The sequence below is a fragment of the Eumetopias jubatus genome, unplaced genomic scaffold (genome assembly GCF_037043125.1).
Source record: "Eumetopias jubatus isolate StellerSeaLion01/CBP00866 unplaced genomic scaffold, mEumJub1_p1.0 scaffold_11, whole genome shotgun sequence".
In the NCBI taxonomy this organism is placed as follows: domain Eukaryota; kingdom Metazoa; phylum Chordata; class Mammalia; order Carnivora; family Otariidae; genus Eumetopias; species Eumetopias jubatus.
The window spans coordinates 122,833,072-122,853,489 of NW_028274817.1; the positions used below are offsets into that span (position 1 = coordinate 122,833,072).

Here is a 20,418-nt window from a genome sequence, read left to right on the forward strand (position 1 = left end):
GGCGTACTTAACCTGTGCACACAGACAATCCCAGATCGTCTTCTGAGCGTTTGGGGAGTGAACCTGAAGTGCCTTCCTATCAAATTTTGCTTCACCAACAAAGGGAGGAGGCCTGTTCCCTCGAGACGATGTAGTCAGTCACATTTGAAAAGTGTGCTCGTTCCGGAACAGCATGTAACTGAAAAGGGACCCTTGTAACTGCTGGAAAGGCAGGATTAGTCACCAAGCAAAATCCCGCGTCTGTCTGTGCACTTCTGTCCCAAGGGAGCACAGGGGCAGAGTTGACGACTGGCCCTCGTCCGATCGATTCCGCCCGTCCGGGGCCACCGCCACCCTGTCCTAGCTCTGCTGACCTGAGCTGGTGAGGACACAGGAGAAGGCACAGTGGGGACGCTGACTCCCTCATGACCAGTGGGCACAGCGTGGGGGCTGAGCAGAAAGCATCACCCGGGAGTCAGAGCAGATGGGGCGACAACAGGACGTGCTGGGTGGCCGTCCCTCCCTCCGGACCAGCCCGTCACCTGGTCCTGCTGCTGCCCCCTCTGCTCACTGTCCCTCCTGCATCCTGAGCTCACCGCAGAGAAGCCCACGGCTGCCGGGGCCCTGCCCGCTCTCCCCCATCTGTCTTTGCAGCCACGGCTGGACACCTGGCCAGTCAGCGCTGGCCTCGCGCCCAGCCTCTCACAAAACCAAGCTGCCTTCCACCAACACAGTGGCCCCGGCGCCCACCAGGCCAGAAAGTTTGGAACGACCTTTGCCTTCCTGTCCCGTGCCTCCACCATGACACTGCCTTTTGCTTAAGTATTTGCTGAATCCCACCTATTTCTGGGCATCCCCGTCACCGTCACACAAAGACTCTCTTACGGCGGGCTGGTTCGTCACAAGATGGAACATCTTAGTTACAGGATGGTCATCTTTAAAAGATTCAAGTGCAAGGACCTCGCGATGCCCCGGGTGCAGCCGATGACCCGGCTGCGAGGAGACACACACGGACGCCGCCTGACCCGGCGCAGCTCTGCTTACACAGCTTCAGGGAAGTGGTTTCAGCACCTCCAGGTGGTAAGCTCCCGGATACTTGAGATGTCATTCTTTCTAAATTTAACCCGTCAGGCTACGCTTTAATTAAGCTCATCTCCTCTTCTGGAGATGGAATTCAGATTTATTTTCGCCTTCAGCGTGTAACGTGAAAAGAACGTTACATTGCAGAGACCTGGGCTCTGGTCCTAAATTCTGTCGCCTGCGTGCTCGTGTGATCTTCACCTTATTTCCGAACTTCCCGTGGCTCAGAACCCTTCCCTGTGACAAGGCCGGGGCTGGGTCACCCAGCATCCTCCAGCTCGCACACCCTGTAGCCCCTCTGTTGCTTTGTGTGCTGGGCCAGGACACCTCCAGCATCTCTAGCAGCAGTTCACCGGACGCTCACTGTTTGCCATGGCACCCCGAGAACGTGCGAGGTACTCCAGCCCTGCCTCCTTACGGCCAGGGGCAGTCGCCGTCCTGTGCACACAGATGGGAGGAGGATCTTCTTCCTCAAAGTCATGGAAGCATGTTCTGGGGTACCCACCCCCCTGTGCCGTGTTACAAAAAACAAGTCACTTCGTGAATTAGGGTGCACCACACGCCATGTCCACACACAGGTCCACATGTGACTCTCGGGGCACAGGGATGGGACGCCGGGTCAAGGACGGACAAAGGTTTCTGCTGCCCCAACCCTCCTTCCTGCAAAGAGCTAAGTGCACGTAAATAACGCCCATTTTACAAGTGGGTATGAAGGAGTTTATGGCCCAGTGTCATGAGTCAGTGCAGGGTGGGAAGGGCTAGGTCAGAGCTCGGGGAACACCAAAGTACTTAAAAGAATTTAGGACCAGAGCCCAGGTCTCCACAATGTAATGTTCCTTTCACGTTACACGCTGAAAGAGTGAAATTCTTTCTCTGTGGGCCGGGTGTGGCGGGTAGAAACCACACAGACTTATTTGGGTATTTGCATAGAACACATTCTTCCTGCCTTTCTGTGTGCAAGAATTGAACTGTGTTATTCTAGCTTATATCTTTCAATGGTTTTGTGACCTTTGAGTGCTGTGATTAATAGGCACGGTTGTTTCGGGCAACTTTCAGAGATTTATGTTTGGGTTTCAGTAGGTAGGTAAGCTATGCTATGACTATTCATAAAATGTCTAGGTGTTTACGCACTAGGCACTTTTTCCCCATGTGTGGTCCTTAGGAGCATTAGATCTTAGGAATCAAGACACAGGCCAGAAGGAAGACATAAAAAGCTTTTGAGACGTCTTTATAGGTGCTTCGAGGTACAGGAGCTGTCCTGCCCTGCGGTTCTGCGTCTCGGAAGACTCGGGAGAACGTGTACCGTTCCAGATGCTGTGGCATCAGGAGGAACCCAGTCCTGGACGCAGCAGGTGGGGAGGCTGGCCATGCAGACCCAGCACCGCGGTGGTTCTCAGCAGTGTGCATGTTTGCTGTGCATCTGCTGTCCCGTGTGTGCTGCTCCACTTACTTTGCAGGGAGAGCAGCCTGGGCACGGACGCTCCCCAGACGTTTCGCTGTTCTTTGTGTCTTGCAAGGTTCTGCACTCTCTCGTGTGCACCAGACACATCACAGTTTAGATCTCAGTGCTGTATCTGGGTGATGGATTCTAAAATTAGTGGGGACAGGTTACGAATGGAAAACAGAGAAACCGATGCGATGTGCACACCCTAGGAAATGGTCACACTTGGCGAAAGAGGATTGCCAGGTGCGCTCTGTGCCGCGGCCATAAATGCCCGAGAAGCTTTTCCTCATCACTCTTAATCCCTCCTGCTTTGTCCTGGAACGCAAACAGTGGCATTTGGAAGGAGCTCTCAGGTGTGGATGCTCTCGGCAGTGTTCTGGGCCCTCTTTTTGGTTTCTGAGGCAGCAGATCTCCCTCCCACCTGCCCGCCCACCATGTCCCTCGGAAGGAGCCGCACAATGCAAAGCAAAAGCTGCTTTCATGACTTTCGCCAAGCGCACTTACCCCAAGGGATCAGCAAAATCTCTTCCTCTGTTCCGAGTGACCTTTCACAGGTGGACTGCACAAAGCTTCCAAATCCTCAGAGAACATAGGGCGTCATTCAAAACCACAGTGCCACTGGACATTTAAGTGCCTATCCGTGGTCCCAGATAAAACAGTCGAGGACATTTACAATGCAATTAGGTCTTAAGCGTAAAGAGTCAGGGATGGAAATGTCACTAAGAAGAAGTCTCTGAGGCAGAGCTAAAGAACCAAAGCAGACTCAGTCCGAGTCAGATGGAAACTGTTGGCTCAGGGCGGAAGCCAAGAACTTGAAAAAGAACCAGGGGCCTTTGTAAGTTCTCAGAACGAAGGCAAAAGGACTACATGGACTGTAGTCTAAATCTGCCTGGTTTAGTGCTCAAAGGCCCATTTCTGGGGCAAACCAGCTTCCTCTGTGAGGGTAGCCTAGTGCTGACCCTGATGTGTCATGATGATGGGTAGGGCCTCCCTGAGCCCTCACCTCAGCTTGCTCTGTGAGCGTAGGCTCGTGCTGACCCTGAGGTGTCGTGATGATGGGTAGGGCCTCCCTGAGCCCTCACCTCAGCTTGCTCTGTGAGCGTAGGCTCGTGCTGACCCTGAGGTGTCGTGATGATGGGTAGGGCCTCCCTGAGCCCTTACCTCATCTTCCTCTGTGAGGGTACCTAGTGCTGACCCTGAGGTGTTACTATGATGCGTAGGGCCTCCCTGAGCCCTCACCTCAGCTTGCTCTGTGAGCGTAGCCTCGTGCTGACCCTGAGGTGTCATGATGATGGGTAGGACTTCACTGGGTCCTTACTTCTGCCTCATAGGGGAGGCGGCTCACATTCCTTAGCCCTAGGCCGGAGGGAAGGAGGGGGAAGGGAAAAGGAAAGAGTCAGTGTGCCTGCTCCAGAACACTCCACCAGGAAAGGCCTGGTTTGAATGTACATGAGTGTCAGTGAGTGTGCACATGTGTATCTGAGTGCGGGTTTCTGAGTCTGAGTGAGCGTGCACGTCTGTGAGTGTGGGTGCCTGAGTGTGTGAGAGTTTGTGCACGTGTGCCTGAGTGCCAGTTCCTGTGTGTGTGAGTGTAAGAGTCTGTGCATGTGTGTTTGTGTGATTGAGTGTGAATGTATAGCTATTTTCCAGGGACCTAGAGGCACCAAAGAATGCAGAACTTGCAGTGTCATGCTGCACCCAGAGCAGTGTCCCTGAGCCTCGCTGGGTCACCAGCACAGTGAGCTGCCACTACCCACGGGGGACAGAGTTCTCGTGATGAGAGGAGGGGGACAAGGGGTTGGGCAGGTGCAAAGGTGTGACCTCGGTACCTCCTGGCAGCTGGAGGTCAGCTGAGGACAACAGTGGGAACAGTGGGGGAGCATCTCACAGCTGTGACTGGAGCCCCCTTTACACATGTCTGGCCCCTGCAGAGTAGAATCTTCACTGAACAGAATTAATGAAGCTGTTTCAGAAATGAGGGAGCTTTCTAGGTACGTGTCTTCCTGGATAGAGAGTGATGTCGGATGACTAGCTGATCTACCCATTCGTAGACTTAGGATCTGTCGTTTTGAGAGTCCCAGGGCGTTGTTCACGGGATCACACGTTTAGGAGCTGCCTGATCAACACGGTGCACAGAGACCCCGTTTTAAAGGTGGGTGTCTGACGGGGTGGCAGTCGTCCTATGATAACGGGGTGGGTTTGCCCAGTAAGCCAGAGGAGATGCCGCTCCTGGCAGCTGGTCTTGGTGCTGGAGATTTTTGTTGCATGCCTTGTGCGCACACAGAGGCCCAGGCTTTCGTTCAGATACCTTAACCACTCACTTCCCACACTGCAGTTCCTGAAACATTTCAGCTCTGGAGGGACTTCATGTTTAAAACATGTGTTTCCCCCCAAAAACACACGCTTTACTCTCGTGCTCTGAATGTTCAATTGTCGATGGCACAGATCCGTATGATTCCAAGAAACATAAACCCAGCATCCCGTCTTGCCGTCCAGCCGCACCACGTGTTGCTAGCGCCTTGGCAGCAGGGATGGAACGTGGTCCCCTGCGAAGTCACGGCTGCGGGAAGCCTGTGGGCCTGTGGGTAAGACCCGGCGTGCTGGCCTCACCGCGGTTCACAGACTGGAAAGCCTCCCCTTCATCTCTGTGTCCGTGTACACCGTAGCAACGCGCTGAGCAGGTCAATAATAAAAATCATGAAAACCCAGTCTAGCTGCCGGCTTATGGGAAAGGCCGTCTCAACCTTGTCTTTCTTCCTCACCCTACAGTGCCTCGTGTTTGAAGACGCTCCCAACGGCGTGGAGGCGGCCCTTGCAGCCGGCATGCAGGTGGTCATGGTTCCAGATAGGAACTTGCGCCGACACCTGACGTCCAAGGCCACCCTGGTGCTGGATTCCCTGCAGGACTTCCAGCCCGAGCTGTTCGGTTTGCCGCCCTTCGAGTGAGCGGCCCGCCATGCCTCCCTGGGCACCACGGGTGACCCATGGCACCTGAGCGGTCCTTCCAGCCCGTGAGGTCGGCCTTCTAGCCCATGTGGGCTCGGCCTCCCCTGACGAGTGCTGAAACCTCAACATCCCAGCTGAGAGACGGCAAAGCAGACACAGCCCAGAACAGAGACCAAAACGCTCATGTGCATAATCATATGGGAATGATCATTCGGCGTTACTGCATTTGAATAGTCACGTAATAGTCATATGTGGCAAATACACATACACGTGCTTGTGTGTGAGTGCTCGTGCATGTGTGTACGTATGTGCCTGTGTATTTATACATACTTAGGCATATATATGTAAAATACTTCCTTTCCCAAGACAAAATTAAGTTCTGTTTGTGTTCATTTCTTTTCCTTTTCAGTTTTTCTAAACCCTGGCTAGAAAAAGTTAAATATGTGTACATATATCTTACATATATATGTATATATATGTATGTACACATAGATTATATTTCTATACTTCCTATACAACTTCACTTTTTTAAGTGTTGGTGTTAATGTGTCATAGCAGCTGATAGGAGTGAGATCGTAGCTGCATTTCATTTGCAATCAGTGGAAACGCCGTGTCATGGACGAGCCCTGAGAAATCATTCTCCTTACTAGCAAAATGGGCCATCTTTCTGTGCCCTCAAAACCTCTCTGTGGACCTCCACTCAGAGGGCCACTCTGAACCGTGCCATCGGCAGTTTGTTTTCAGTATGAAGATAACGGTGGCCTGTATCTTACTTGTATCTACGTGCATGTCCACATTTGAGGATGTGGTTTCCACCTCACAAAAAACCATCCCCCTCCTGTAAAAACAGACATATTTCTAACACAGCCTTTGATGCAAATGTAATTTGAATCCAGAATACGTACCTAGTGTGACCGAGAGCCTTATTAACACATTTCTGGGATCATTTACCCGACAACATTACACTTTGGCAGTGAACTCCTTTTACCGGATTTGCTCGGCCTTTTGTAGTGGGAACGTTGAGAAAGGCATTGGAATATTGGAAGACCACATTCCCTGGGTGCACCCTGCCTGCTGATGTTTCACTGATTGTCGTGGAGCTAATTCCCAACTGGGAGTGGTAGCAAAGTCATGGTAATGAATGCGAATGTGCGCAGTGTTGGTCGTCCGTTGATGGTTGCCTCTGGCTGTTGATCAGTTTTATATATTCAGCAAGTTCATTTCAGCATTATTGATCATCAGTGTGCGGGTCTGTTCTCTTCCATTCTCCCTCAGACTGGTTGTAACATCTTACTGGATCCCTCACCAGTTAATTGAGTTGAATAAAATCCTTGACATCAGTTCACATTGTGTATGGGAGTTTGAGTTTACCTTTTTTTTTTTCTTAATTATCCTTTAACGAATGCAAGACATAAGTGTGACCCTGACCTGTTTTTTAAAAAGCCAAACAGCACTCACACTGTAAAATGGCATTTATATATCGTAAGGGAAACATTAGTGTGCAGTAAACGAAAGGTCTCTATGAAATGATCACTTGTTGGATTTGATATTTCCTCTTCCAAAATATGCCTGTTTTCTAATCCTTAAGCCATTTTGCATGAAGAACACAAAGTGCTGTCATGCTTCTCCCAAAGATTTAGCTCTAGATCAGTGTGCACTTTCCTTTAGGGTAAATTTGATCTCACGTACGTTGTTCTTACTTCTGCTGTTACGACCAAGGCGAAACTCTTATTTTTTTGTACAAAGGAAAATACTGGCGGTTGGCCAAGGTACACGTGGTCTTTCTTATGCTCGTACATCAGCCTCGTTGCCCCAGTGCCTCTTAGTGATGGCATCCCACTAACAAGCCATCGATTTCACAGAGGAATAATAATAATGCCAGTTTCGATTTCACAGAGGAATAATAATAATGCCAGTTTAGGCCGGGATGACTCCTGCCAAGAAAGTTGCTCTGTTGGGGACATGCAGGGATTAGTGGCTGCTACACGGTGTTCGTCTACCAGGCAGCTAGCATTTACCCATCCACTGCACCTCCTTTGGAAGCATTTGGTATTGATGACAGCCCCTGAGATGTGATACAATCAGTCTCTTCTTAATTCCTCTTCACTGAAACAGCCTCAGCACTTTTAAGAACATGCTAATGACTACGTATTAGGGTTCTTCCACCCAATACTCCCCTCACTTGGAGTTCAGTGAGCTATCGGAGAGAAAGGAGGTCTGGAAGACACCCGCTTTGCCTTGAAGAGAATTGCCTTACCAAGACACATGGATTGTCTCCGCTCTGCAAACAGTGATCCGTTCTTGGCCACTGAGGTTCCTCTTTCTTTGAATATAATAGTTGGATGCTAAATTTGCCGTGCTTTGGATGGTGTTACTGATTTTTAAAAACAAATTTGCACACGATAACCGAGTTTTATAATAAAAAAAATATGTGTATTAAGTCCTCTGCTTCATGTTGTGCACCCTCTCCTCTTCCACAGGATAAAAGGCAAACCTCCTTGGCCTCATATGGACGCTTTCTGACCTAAGTCTATCCCCAGCAAAGCAAAGGATTTCAGATTATGTAGAGTTCAATTCAGATCCCAGCTCCACCACTAAGAAGTTGTGTTACCTCATTTTGCTCCATTTCTACCTCAGATTCTTTACCCGTGAAATGGGGGTAATGCACACTCTGGGGTTTTGGTCTGAAGAACCGACTGACATCACACATGGAACAAGAATACCAAACACAGAAAGGATGGTTTAGTGAACGGCACTGTACAATCACTGTTTCATATCATGTGGCATTTTCCAGTAGTTTCCGTGGTTTGAAGATACTTGGTTTACAAAGGACATTTAGTGATTGAAGACCAGGTCTTCAGGACACCTAAAAATATTCTGGTTTCTCGGGAGTCTCTCTAACAGTGTCTTGTGCACATAGCACTTTTATCTCCTTCATTAGGCACAGGACGTGTATCCTGGTTGCAGTGTTTCATCAGAAAAACTCCTTTGTTAATGCAGAACCGAGTAAGAGCCCATCCGAGGGTATTTATCAAGTCTGAAGAAGGAGGGAGGTAGAAATGTAAGACTTGCACCAATGTCAGCGTGTTGCCTCACCTGATTTGGTTGCTCCTCGAATCAGCTAACTTTTTCTGTGCATCTTTTGACCCAAGTGGCTTTTGAAGGACTTAATAGTTACCTCTCTCTTCCTGGTTCTCCACAGTACGACAAGTGCCTGACATAAAGTTGTTCTGGAGACTGTCAGACTATCCCATTAGTATTAAGGCATTGTATGAAAGCATTGCTTTTTGTTGACTGAAACCCGTGATTGCCAAATTCTACCTGCATTTCTCCAACATCGCGTATGAAATGAGTACTTGACATTAAACTATCAGCAATTATTTACCATAATGTTAATAATATATTTCTCCAGGGCATAAAAATTATAAAGAACTATTTCAGTATCTTAATGTTCTCTAGTTTCTTAACAAGCGTGAGGCCTTGGAAACATGCCATCAAATACATTGACTTAAGAAAATCCTTGTCGAAGGGATAGGGAATTCATATGTAACGCACAGTCACTTAAAATGGCATATTTTCAAAATCCACTCTAGGAAGGAGTGGGTATGCATTTGATATTCAACGTCTTAGTAAATTATGGATAGATATTTAACTACACAACGGTTATTTTCCTGTAAGTCATGTCAATTCTATAGTTGGTGGTAAAAAACACATTCCACGTAAAAGTCAGAAACAAAAAAGGAAAGGAACTTATGTGTAAACTTTTATGATTGTTCTAGAAATCCCAGTCAATGAGTAATGGCGTTGAGTGTCTACGTAGATGGGTTTCACGATGACAAATTATCTCAGTTATTTGTCGAAACATGTCTGTCTCACCACTTTTTAAGGCTGTCTTCACTGGATATTAAATTGTGGTTTGAAATTAATTTCCTCTTACCCTTTAAAGATACAGTTTCTGTTATGTGACTTCCATCGTTTTGATTAAATTACCTACATTTGAGAGCAATCCGTCTCTTTCCTCCAGCTGCTGCTAATACTTCCTTCATGGTCTTTGGCCTCCTGAGGAACGGCTTGCTTTGTTTTGACCTTGTGTGCACTTTGTACATCTCCCTGAGTCTGTGCCTTGCTTTACGTATCACGGAACTTCTCACTCATCACCCAGGCTCGCCGCTTGGGGTCCCTTCCATATAAGCAAAGGGAAAGGGTGAAGTCTTGGCAGTGCATGTAATCAGTGAGTCATGTCCGAGCCTGGGTTGTGCCACCAAGGAGAGGGCTCGGGGATTGCACAGCTTGAGTGAGCTGGCCCAGGACAGGTAAGAAACCAGTGCTAGCTGGGCCTTAGGGATGACTTGGAAGCAGGGCACACACACCTAAAAAGGCTTAGAATTCTAACATAGCCCGGAGGCCAGGCACCAGTGATACCCAGCCAGGAAGAGTCAACCACCCAGAGTCAAGTACACCAGTAGTCAGAAATCCAGAGAACCAAGACAGCCAAGGACCAGGGGATCCGCAGAAGGCCCAGGACAGAGCACCAGCAGAGCCTGTGTCCCTGGAGGGAACCTCTCCTTCCTTCGCCTCTGCTCTGGGGGGACATGCTCTGTGTCTTCTCTGAAGGCAAAACCAAGACCCTCTTGGCTCCTGTAGAAAAGCGCTTACCTTGAGAAGAAAGGCGAAGAGCCAGATAGTTGCTGAAATATGAAAAACTCATGGAAAACAGTTTTAATTAGGATGAAGTATTCACATATGCAGATCACTTGAAAATTGCAAAACACTCTAAATTTCTGCATAAACTAGGTCGTCTAGCATTTGTTGAGAGTGCTCATCATGAGCTAGGCACTTTTTATTTATGAACGTGCATCCTTGCCTTTTGCTTTGCTCTTTTTGTTTCTGTGTGCTCTGTGTAGTGGCTGAGAGTACTCCCAGCTTCCCCTCTCTTACCTCTAAGGGAAGCGACACATCATTAGGTTACGTAACTCAAAAGGCCACCCGGTTATGAAGTGGTAGGGCTGAGGATCAGGGTCATAAAGTTACACTCCCTTCATGCTGCAGAAAATGTAGCTGTTCCCAACATAATTATCTTCAACCACAGGGAAAGAAATAAGTTTTCTTGGTAGTTAGAGTAAGAAAAGGGATGTTTGGTGTCCTATCATCACCTTCCTGGTGCAGGCCCAGCCCATACGGGTGCTGCCTGGGAGCAGTGGATCCTACATTTAAATAGCTATCTGCTCACACTGTCTAAGGCCTCACAGAACACATGCTTGCTTGCCTTAGCTGCACCAGCAATTTTTATCAAGAAAGATACTTTCTTTCAACAAGCTTGAGACGCCCTCTAATTGGGGAAATATTAAGGTCTTTGGATGCTGCCGCTTGTCTCTGCATGAGACAGCTCCCTCATTACTTTGGTCTTTGGTATTCTCAACCTACCTCCAGAAAACACTGCAAAATGTCATTCTTGAGTGCCCTCTCTTTGTAAGTACTTCTCGGGCCTGTGTGTGATGAGCTGTTTGTTCTCTGCTGATGTTCTTACCGATGCCTAGTTGTGTTGATGAAGCAAGTTGTTTGCCAGTTCAAGGCCGGAACTGAGTCGACAAAGTTTGCGGGTGTTTCCAGCCACACTTCGGGTCTCTGAAAGTCATCCCTTCCCCAGACTCCAGTTCCTTAGGAATGGCGTGTGGTTATTCCAAGGGAGGGTGTCGTGAAGTCCTCTCAAGGATTAAGACTGAGGCTTTTCACCCATCGCTCCCCTCCCTTAGACTATTTCCAACATAGGTTCTATTCTCTACCTTGATTTCTTTCCTCCAAACTGCTATCTGCAGATGGCCCATCCCACCACCACCACCACCACCATCACCACCACCACCACCACCACCACCACCACCTCACCCCATCCAGGGAAAATTCTCCATTAGGATGATAGAAGTCAGCCTTGGGCCCGTTGCTTAAATTGTTCCCAGGGTCCCAGTGACGGCCCCAGAGACAGGGGCGGATCAAGTCCTGTGACAGTGCCTGCAGACCCGTGAGCTGCCTACTCCTTCATGTTAGTTATGAACACTCACCTGCCATTCTCTGGCCAGAACCTCCGTGAAGGAATAGCTCAGCATGTGTCCCAAGAGTTCGAGGGGAAAAGAAAGTGCCACCCAATTCCCCTGACTGTTCTGGTTCCCATCTGTAAACCAGATGGATGTGGCCCAGACTCCTCCATGCAACTTTAATTTAGTATAGGACACACAGTAAGGAATCACATACATAAAGGTGCAGTTGTAAGTTGTCACAAACACTGCAGAGTGAGAGAGCAGGATCTAAGAACAGCAGTGGGCACCTGATTTAATTTGGGGCTTACAGGGTCAAGGAGACCTGGCCAGCTTCTGAAAAACTACAGCGAATATTGCCCATACAACCCAGCAATCCACTCTTAGGTGTCTGCCTGAGAGAAAGGAAAACGTCCACCCACACAAAAACTTGTACACAAGTGTTCATGGCAGCATTTTTTGGTAGCCGTCAAGGGAGGAAAGTACAGAAGCCATCAGAAGAGAAAGTCTTCGTAGAAACTGGCTCTGTGATGAAGTCCCACAAATTCCAGTGTTATTGGCACTTTTTAGCAACACCCACGTGTTGTTCTAATTAGCTTGTATAAAAGTATCTTCCTGTATTTCTAACCAGTTATGTGGTTTGGACATGATCGATGAAGATCTCAACGGGGTATTTAGAGTATGCCCAATGAATCAATGGACTCAGTCCATTTTCTGGTATAACATATGTGCACTTTTAAATGTCGTTAGCAGGCTTAGCAATGCGTGATGTTGCTGAGAAGAGCCTACAGAGGTGACAGAGTGGGAAGAAGGAGCTCAAGTCACTTCTTGCTTTACATTATATTACTATTGACATTGTGGTTCTGTAGTTTGGCACGATAAGGCAATACCCAGCTTGGAGGAATCTATATACCTTTTGGAGAGCCTCGGTCTTAATAAGGTGCCCCATGAAAACAGGTAGAAAGGAATTGGTGGTGGCCCCTAGGAGAAGCCTAAAGAGCATTTCGTCAAAGTGAAGGTCAACCTTCCAGTGTTGCTAAAAGACCAAGAAAGATCAGGACAGAGGACAGACGTGGGGTTTGGTTAGCTTTCCTTGGACACATCAGCCCAGGGGGCTGGGGGGAGTTAAGAGCAGACTGCAGGGGAGTAAAGTGAAGCAGAGATCGCAAACGGAGACTGCAGAGAGGAAAGAAATGGGGCTGTCAGTACAGGGAAGGAAGAATCCAGGAGGGGATCCTTGGTGTTTGTGGGAGTTCGGTGTGGAATGAAAGTCTGAAAGCAGAAAGAGGGGCGGAGCTTCTCAGCTCCAGATGGTGAAGGTTTTCGGGAAGGAACCCTAGCTTTGTCCTAAAGTAACGAGGACCCATCGGAGATGCACAGTTTCCATCTCTCTTTCAAGAAGTGGGGCCTCCAGGAGAGAGGGAAGGGGCTGAGAGGAAGGAACTCCCCTTGAATCATACTGGCATTTTCCCATAAAATCCGTTTAACCCCACAAACCCAACACAGCCCACTAACTAAAATTCTCTCTCATTGCCGCGCTCCCCGGTTCTCGAGATGCCACTCATCAGAAGCGATGTGCGTTTACAGATCCACCAAGGAAACAGGCACACGCTTGCACGATTTAAGCACCCTCAAAATACTTCCCACCTCCCAAATCTCACTTCCTGCACCGAAGGGAGCTCGTTCTTGCTCTCCCGTGCTCTGCATTCTATGCAAAATTCCATGCTGACGGTGTCACATGTGCCCGTTAATCCCCTTGTGAAAATGCAAATACCCCTAAGAACGTGAGTCCCCTCTTCACCTCCTTAATCAGATTGCTTCCTCCTCGGTTTTTTTTTTTTTTTTTTAGCTGAGAACTGCTCACCAGAGGGAATCAGATGTTGATGCAGGAGGGTGGATAGTGAAGGGCTTTTGACTAGGAAGCTTGGGAGCAGAGAAGTAGGTTTGAGCGGGCACTTCACGGGATGCTGGAGAGGTTGAGGGTAACAGGAGTCCAGCTGGGAAAGGAGAGAAGAGGGATGCCGCAAGGTAGGGCACGGGCACAGGAAGGGGATGACCGTGGGCATCCACCATCTCACTAGTGCCAGGTCCTGGGATTTAATTGTTGGGTACAAGAGGTAAGTGTGCACATAGGCATGTGCAGTTAGGAAGCTTTCATCTGAGCTGCCCGGGGCCTTTCTTGAATATCAGAGGACCCCAGTAACGTTCTTTGTAGTCTAGTAGTGCATGCCTGCTACTGTTTGTTCAAGCACTTATTTTTCCTGGAAAACTCAGAGCCTGCTCTCTTCTTTGAAATCTCAGCAAAGCTCCCCAAGGTGGGCAGCACAAACACAGCAAGATCAGGTTCTGAGAAGCATGTGCCTTTTTATGGGGATGGGTCCCAGGGCACTGTTTGGATTTGTGTCCAGCCCTGCAGCAGCACACCCTGAATTCAGCTGGCTCTTCTCGAAGCTGGACTTAGATTCGGTCAGGATATTGTGTCCTAAATCACTTCCTAGGGCAGGTTCCAAGCTCTGTGGTGGCACAGAGGCCCACAGCTGGGGCTCTGTAGAGGACGGTGGTTCCATACTGGGCCAGTGGCAAGTAGAGATGGGGCTGACTCTGCAGACCAGTGCCCACTGGTAGGGTTGTTACACATTGCCATGAGATCTCCTCCATGCTGAATGTTTGACCTCATTTGGACAAAATATCGAGATGGGAGATGTCTCTGTGATGTTCTTTGCTGTGCCTCAAGCCCCGTCCTTACCTGTGAAGTTCAGAGGCAGTGCACGGACAGAAAGAAATCTACATACACCTTTTTAGGATTGGAATGGTCGGTCTTCCCAGTCATAATGCAAACCAGATGGTGGCTTGGAGAAAATGTCAAAAACAAAGCATTATTCTGTGCTATTTTCTCCACTTACCAGAGTCAGAATTTTCCCAGAAGAGTGCCAATATTATACCCCCAAATTATACACTTACCCACAGCAGCATCGGTAGAGATAAAGTGTTTGTACTTGCCACTGCGTAGTTATTTCCAATCTGACATCATCATGCATATTTTAAGAAAGTCGTATTACAAAATAAGCTCATAAATATCACATTAATTCTCAAATAAGCCTTGGGAATGACAGACTCAAATTGGCCATCCTTTAAAAAAAAAAAAAAAAGACCTTCCTGCATTAGAAAAGAGGAACAGTCGGAGGAAAGAAAAATACTCATCCCAATGGGATACAGAGCTCTGAGTTAAACACAGGATTTATTTCTCCTTTAAGTCTATGATTTTCCCCCTAAAGTTATTTTACTTCAATATAAATCCATTACAATGTGAAATTACTAAGTAACATTAATTTCCACCCAACAATAACGGTATGAATTTTGAGAATTATGTTGGTCTATTTCTCCGTTTTGAAGAACCCTCCTTTTAAACCTTTTATTTTGTTGAAATACATCAACTGGTACAAGCAGGAGGTATCAAAACCTTGTCTTTGTTTAATCCTCTTTCCAAAATCACACTTCACCTAATTTTAACTCTGTTTAAAAAAGGTAATCCTAAGCACCATGAAAATAAGAAGAAGCCCCTACGCGTTCACTCTCGGGGGCTCTCAGGATGATTTATACAACAAATCAGAATCCTTCTTCTTGTATTGCCAACATCAGTCATGCACCCCAGATGGATCCTTCCCTGCTATTTCATGTAAATATCTACTGTGCTCATCTGGGCCAACAGCGCATCGAGCTCAAACAGGGAAAATGCACTCTATGGGCAGAATCAGAAGGGAACAGAGAAAATAGAAATTAAGGTAAAAAGAGGGGGAAAATGTATCCTTTGGTACGTTTTGATCAAAAGAGCTTTGAAGAAATTGGCTATCTCTATATGCAATCTAATTGTTTTGCATTAAAGAGAAAAATTACTATAGTTTATATACTATCCGTCTGATAGAGTTAAAATTCTCCATCAGGTTTGTTCCTATGGCTCTTCATCCTCACTAGTAATATTTTCTAGACTGTCTGTAATAGCGTCAAGAAGTACATCACTGCTCTCTTTGAGTGTCCTGTGACCATTTGAACATACGTTGTTGGATATTCTCTTGAAATCTTCTCTCTCTGCTATTCAATTCACTGGGGAGGAAAAAAGAAGACAGGATTGCAAAAAAGGAATGACTTTCAGTTTCAAATGGTTGTATACATGTTATGTCTGTCTTGTTTCTTCTCTGAAACTAACCCAAAGCAGCCCAGAGGCTAAGAAACAATAAAATGTTATCTCTGATGGAACTAGAGATCCCCTAGAGCCCTGGATCACAGTAGGTGCAGAAAGATGGCCGAGTACATGAGAAATTGGTTGACAATGACAGAGGACACCAAGAGAAGACATCTTTTTCTGCGTGACTCAGAGTTTTCCAAAGCGGGCAGCACCCGCTGAAAGGAAAAGCAATGATTGCTTGCTTACAACCGTCAGGTCAACGTCCACGGGCTGCCTTTGGAAGCCTCCTTACGTCATGCTTCAGTCATGGCATAGGACAGGAGGTAGGGGTGGTTATTAAGAAAAACGAGCAGAAGGCAGTCTTTGCCCCGAGCAGACTGTGGGTTTGAGTTTGGCAAAGGGACGAGAAATCAGGTGTCGCCTTGCAACTACTAATCTGTAGTGAAGATAAGTTCAAGGAGCAATACCCACACTCAGACATTCAGTGTGACTCCAGGTAACTTGCTGTCAGGCTGGAGAAGTCTGAGCCCCTGGGCATGCACAGTTAAGAAAACCCCAAGAGACACAGCCTGGAACTTAAGCAGCCCATCACTGTTGCTCCTTCTGTCCATTCCCCCAAATTTTGCTCAGGTACCTTGTCCATATAGACATCTCCTTCCAGCATGAGAAGCGATACTGCTTAAAAAGGTGGTAGCCAACCAGGGGCCATTAAAAAGATGCTGGGGCACCTGGATGGCTTAGACAGTTAAGCGTCTGCCTTCAGCTCAGGTCATGATTCCAGGGTCCTGGGATCGAGTCCCACATCGGGCTCCCTGCTAAGCGGGGAGTCTGCTTCTCCCTCTGCCTCTGCCCCTCCACTCTCCAGTTGTGTTCTTTCTCACTCTGCTCTCTCTCTCTCTCAAATAAATAAATAAATAAATAAATAAATAAATAAATAAATAATCTTAAAAGGGAGAAAAAAGATGCTGCAAGGAAAAATGAACAGGGTAAGATCGATGAAGACATATACCAGAAAGACTCTACCACACAGCAGCCAAAACTGTGAATGTGCAGGAAATCAAGATGTGCAGGAAATCAAACCAGTCAAAGAAAATGTTGTTTCTCTGAAATGAGAATTTAAAGAAGAGACATATGGCCTTAAGGAAAAACTGATAAGACATTACATGGGAGTAAGGAGGCAGAGCCTCAGAAATAAATGAGGATGAAAAGTGAGTATGAGAGAGACAGAAGCAGAGACACAGAGAAAGACAGAGAAACAAGCAGACACGAGACAGAAAGAGATAGAAGTGATAGAACATCAGTAAAACTGGTGCCCTGCCAAGATCAAGCATGAATGAAACAGGAAAAGTGTTCAAATATGTGATTCAAGGTAAAATTTGTGGAATACATGGAAATTTGAATCTGCAAGGAGTAAAACTGCACGGTGAAACGCAAGGCTGTGCTTATATAGATGGATTAACAAATGTTCTAGTAAATGAATGGTATATTAAGTTTTGGAAAGAATTCAATCGGAATTCAGGGAGAAAACCTAGGAATGTAAGATTTGTCTATGTCAGACATGAAGTACTAGTACACACTGAAACAATATGTAAAACATCCTCAAAGGAAGACTGTGAGCTCCAAAAACCTAACCAAAGCCGTCTGTAAGGTTTAAAAGATACCACAACGTGCAAACGCATACCAATTCAGGGAATGTGTGTTTCGGAAGAAAACAGGCAGAGAGAGAGAGGTCGAATCCTCACCAACCAAGAGCAGCAGGGTGAAAGATTCACTGCAGACGTAAAGGATGCATTTAAGTGTAGAACCATCAGAAGCCTGTGCAAATGATGGTCACAGAGAGGAAGATGAATACCAGCAACCATGGCAATATGGCAGGAATAACGTAACTAACTAAAAACAATCATACCAGCAAGTGCACTTGGAACTGAAAACAAGATGCACTCAAACTGAGATGCTGGTGTTTCTCATTCTTAATTCCGGGCGTTCAGTGGACATTGTTTTAAAACTCACATCAAACAAACAAGCAAAAACATATGTATATATATGTATATAAGCATATTTAAGTGGATACAGGTAACCACCAGAACTAAAAAGAGACTAACATTCTTTCAATTTATTTTTAGTTTTAGTTTTGGGGGTTTTACTTTAGAGAGAGAGCACGCTAGCTCATGCATGTGAGTGGGGTGGAGTAGGGGCAGAAGGTGAGGGGGGGAGAGAGAATCTCAAGCAGGCTCCGTGCCCAGCGTGGAGCCCGACGAGGGACTCCATCTCACGACCCTAAGATCATGACCTGAGCCAAAATCAAGTCACATGCTTAATCGACTGAGCCACCCAGGCGCCCCTATTCTTCCAAATTTTTTTTTTTGAAGGAAAATCCGGTGGTTCAAACCAAATATACGCCATGCCTATTCACTTTGTAAAAATAACTGCATAAGGACTAATGATACCAGGAAAACCAATTTTTGAGGACTATACATATTACCTCAAAATAAGAATAGTAAAGTATGTTATCCATTCTTGAGCAAATATATATTCTGTAGAAAATTTCAGTAGATTTTATTCTAATACAGTGAACATCACCATATTCCTTCTGCCCCAAAGAGTTTGGACCTTACTTGGTAGGCAAGGAAGAACCCGTGAAGGGTTTTCGGCTCCTAATGGGTAAAATCCAATTATTACAAAGATTAGTTTGCATAGAAGATTCTGGAAACCCAATAATTTTGACTCCACTCTTCCTCCTGCTTCCTGAACCTAGGTTAAAACTTCTGGTTAAGTGGCATAAGCTCTCTTGGAAAAGCCTTCGGATATCTACGGAACAGTGAGCCAAGTGTCATCTGTAAATGGGAATAAGCATTTCTGAGCATTGGTTCATTGCCATTGAAGATCCAGGGACACAATAGGATGGGCAGGAACGCCATAAAGGGCTGAGGAATTTTTTTTTTTTTAATTAATGGACTTTATATTTTTAAATTAAAAAATAGTTAACATACAGTGTTCTATTAGTTTCAGGTATACAATATAGTGATTCAGTGATTCTATATATTACTCAGTGCTCATCAGGACAAGTGCCTTCCTAAATCCCCTTCACCTGTTCCCTCCATGCTCCCACCCACCTGCCCTCTGGTGACCATCAGTGTGTTCTCCAGAGTTAAGAGTTTGTTTTTCGTTTGTCTCTTTTTTTTCCTTTGTTCATTTGTTTCTTAAATTCCTCCTATGAGTGAAATCATGGTATTTGTCTTTCTCTGACGGATTTGTTTCACTTTGTATTATACACTCGCAGTCCATTCATTTTGCTCTACATGGCAAGATACTCTTTTCTATCACTGAGTATTAAAATCTGTTGTGTATATATATCACACCTTCTTTATTCATTCAGGTATTGATGGACTCTTGGGTTGCTTCCATATCTTGGATATAGTAAATGATGCTGCAATAAACATCAGGGTGCATATATCTTCTCAAATTAGTGTTTTTGTATTCTTTGGGTAAGTACCCAGTAGAGGAATTGCTGGATCCTCTGGTAATTCTATTTTTAATTTTTTGAGGAAACTCCATACTGTTTTCCAGAGTGGCTGCACCAATTTGCATTCCCAACAATAGTGTAAGCGGGTTCCTTGTTCTCCACATCTTCACCAACATTTCTTTCTTGTGTTTTTTATTTTAGCCATTCTGACAGGTGTGATATGATATCTCATTGTGGTTTTGATTTGCATTTTCCTGATGATGGGTGATGTTGAGCATCTTCTCATGTACCTGCTGGCCAACTGTATATCTTCTTTAGAGAAATATCTGTTTGTGGCTTCTGCCCATTATTTTTTCCCCAGCTCACTTTTGATTGGATTATTTGTGGGTTTTTTGTTGTTCAGTTGCATAAATTCTTTTTTTAATTTTTTTATTGTTATGCTAATCATCATATATTACATCATTAGTTTTTGATGTAGTGTTCCATGATTCATTGTTTGTGTATAACACCCAGTGCTCCACGCAGAATGTGCCCTCTTTAATACCCATCACCAGGCTAACCCATCCCCCCACCCCCTCCCCTCTAGAACCCTCAGTTTGTTTTTCAGAGTCCATCGTCTCTCATGGTTCATCTCCCCCTCCGACTTACTCCCCTTCATCCTTCCCCTCCTGCTATCTTCTTCTTTTTTTTTTCTTAACATATATTGCATTATTTGTTTCAGAAGTACAGATCTGTGATTCATCAGTCTTGTACAATTCACAGTGCTCACCATAGCACATGCCCTCCCCAGTGTCTATCACCCAGCCACCCCATCCCTCCCACCCCCCACCACTCCAGCAACACTCAGTTTGTTTCCTGAGATTAAGAATTCCTCATTTCAATGAGGTCAGATGATACATGTCTTTCTCTGATTGACTTATTTCACTCAGCATAACACCCTCCAGTTCCATCCACGTCATAGCAAATGGCAAGATCTCATTCCTTTTGATGGCTGCATAATATTCCATTGTGTATATATACCACCTCTTCTTTATCCATTCATCTGTCGATGGACATCTTGGCTCTTTCCACAGTTTGGCTACTGTGGACATTGCTGCTATAAACATCGGGGTGCACGTACCCCTTCGGATCCCTACATTTGTATCTTTGGGGTAAATACCCAGTAGTGCAATTGCTGGATCATACAGTAGCTCTATTTTCAACTGTTTGAGGAACCTCCATACTGTTTTCCAGAGTCTTTGCACCAGGTTGCATCCCACCAACAGTGTAGGAGGGTTCTCCTTTCTCCACTTCC

General features: G+C 46.1%; 1 protein-coding gene across 6 annotated transcripts in view; it reads left to right on the forward strand.

The window, feature by feature from the left end:
• The window catches only part of PUDP (pseudouridine 5'-phosphatase), a 368,457-nt gene that overhangs the window by 79,411 nt on the left and 268,628 nt on the right, over positions 1-20,418 (forward strand). The window contains exon 4 of one of the 6 annotated variants that reach the window (XM_028114965.2): positions 5,273-6,789. The exons of the other annotated variants lie outside the window; for them this stretch is intronic. Coding sequence (XP_027970766.1) covers positions 5,273-5,449 — 177 coding nt within the window. The 3' untranslated portion in view covers positions 5,450-6,789. Of the gene's footprint in view, positions 1-5,272; positions 6,790-20,418 lie in introns of those variants that run through there. 6 annotated transcript variants of the gene reach the window in all.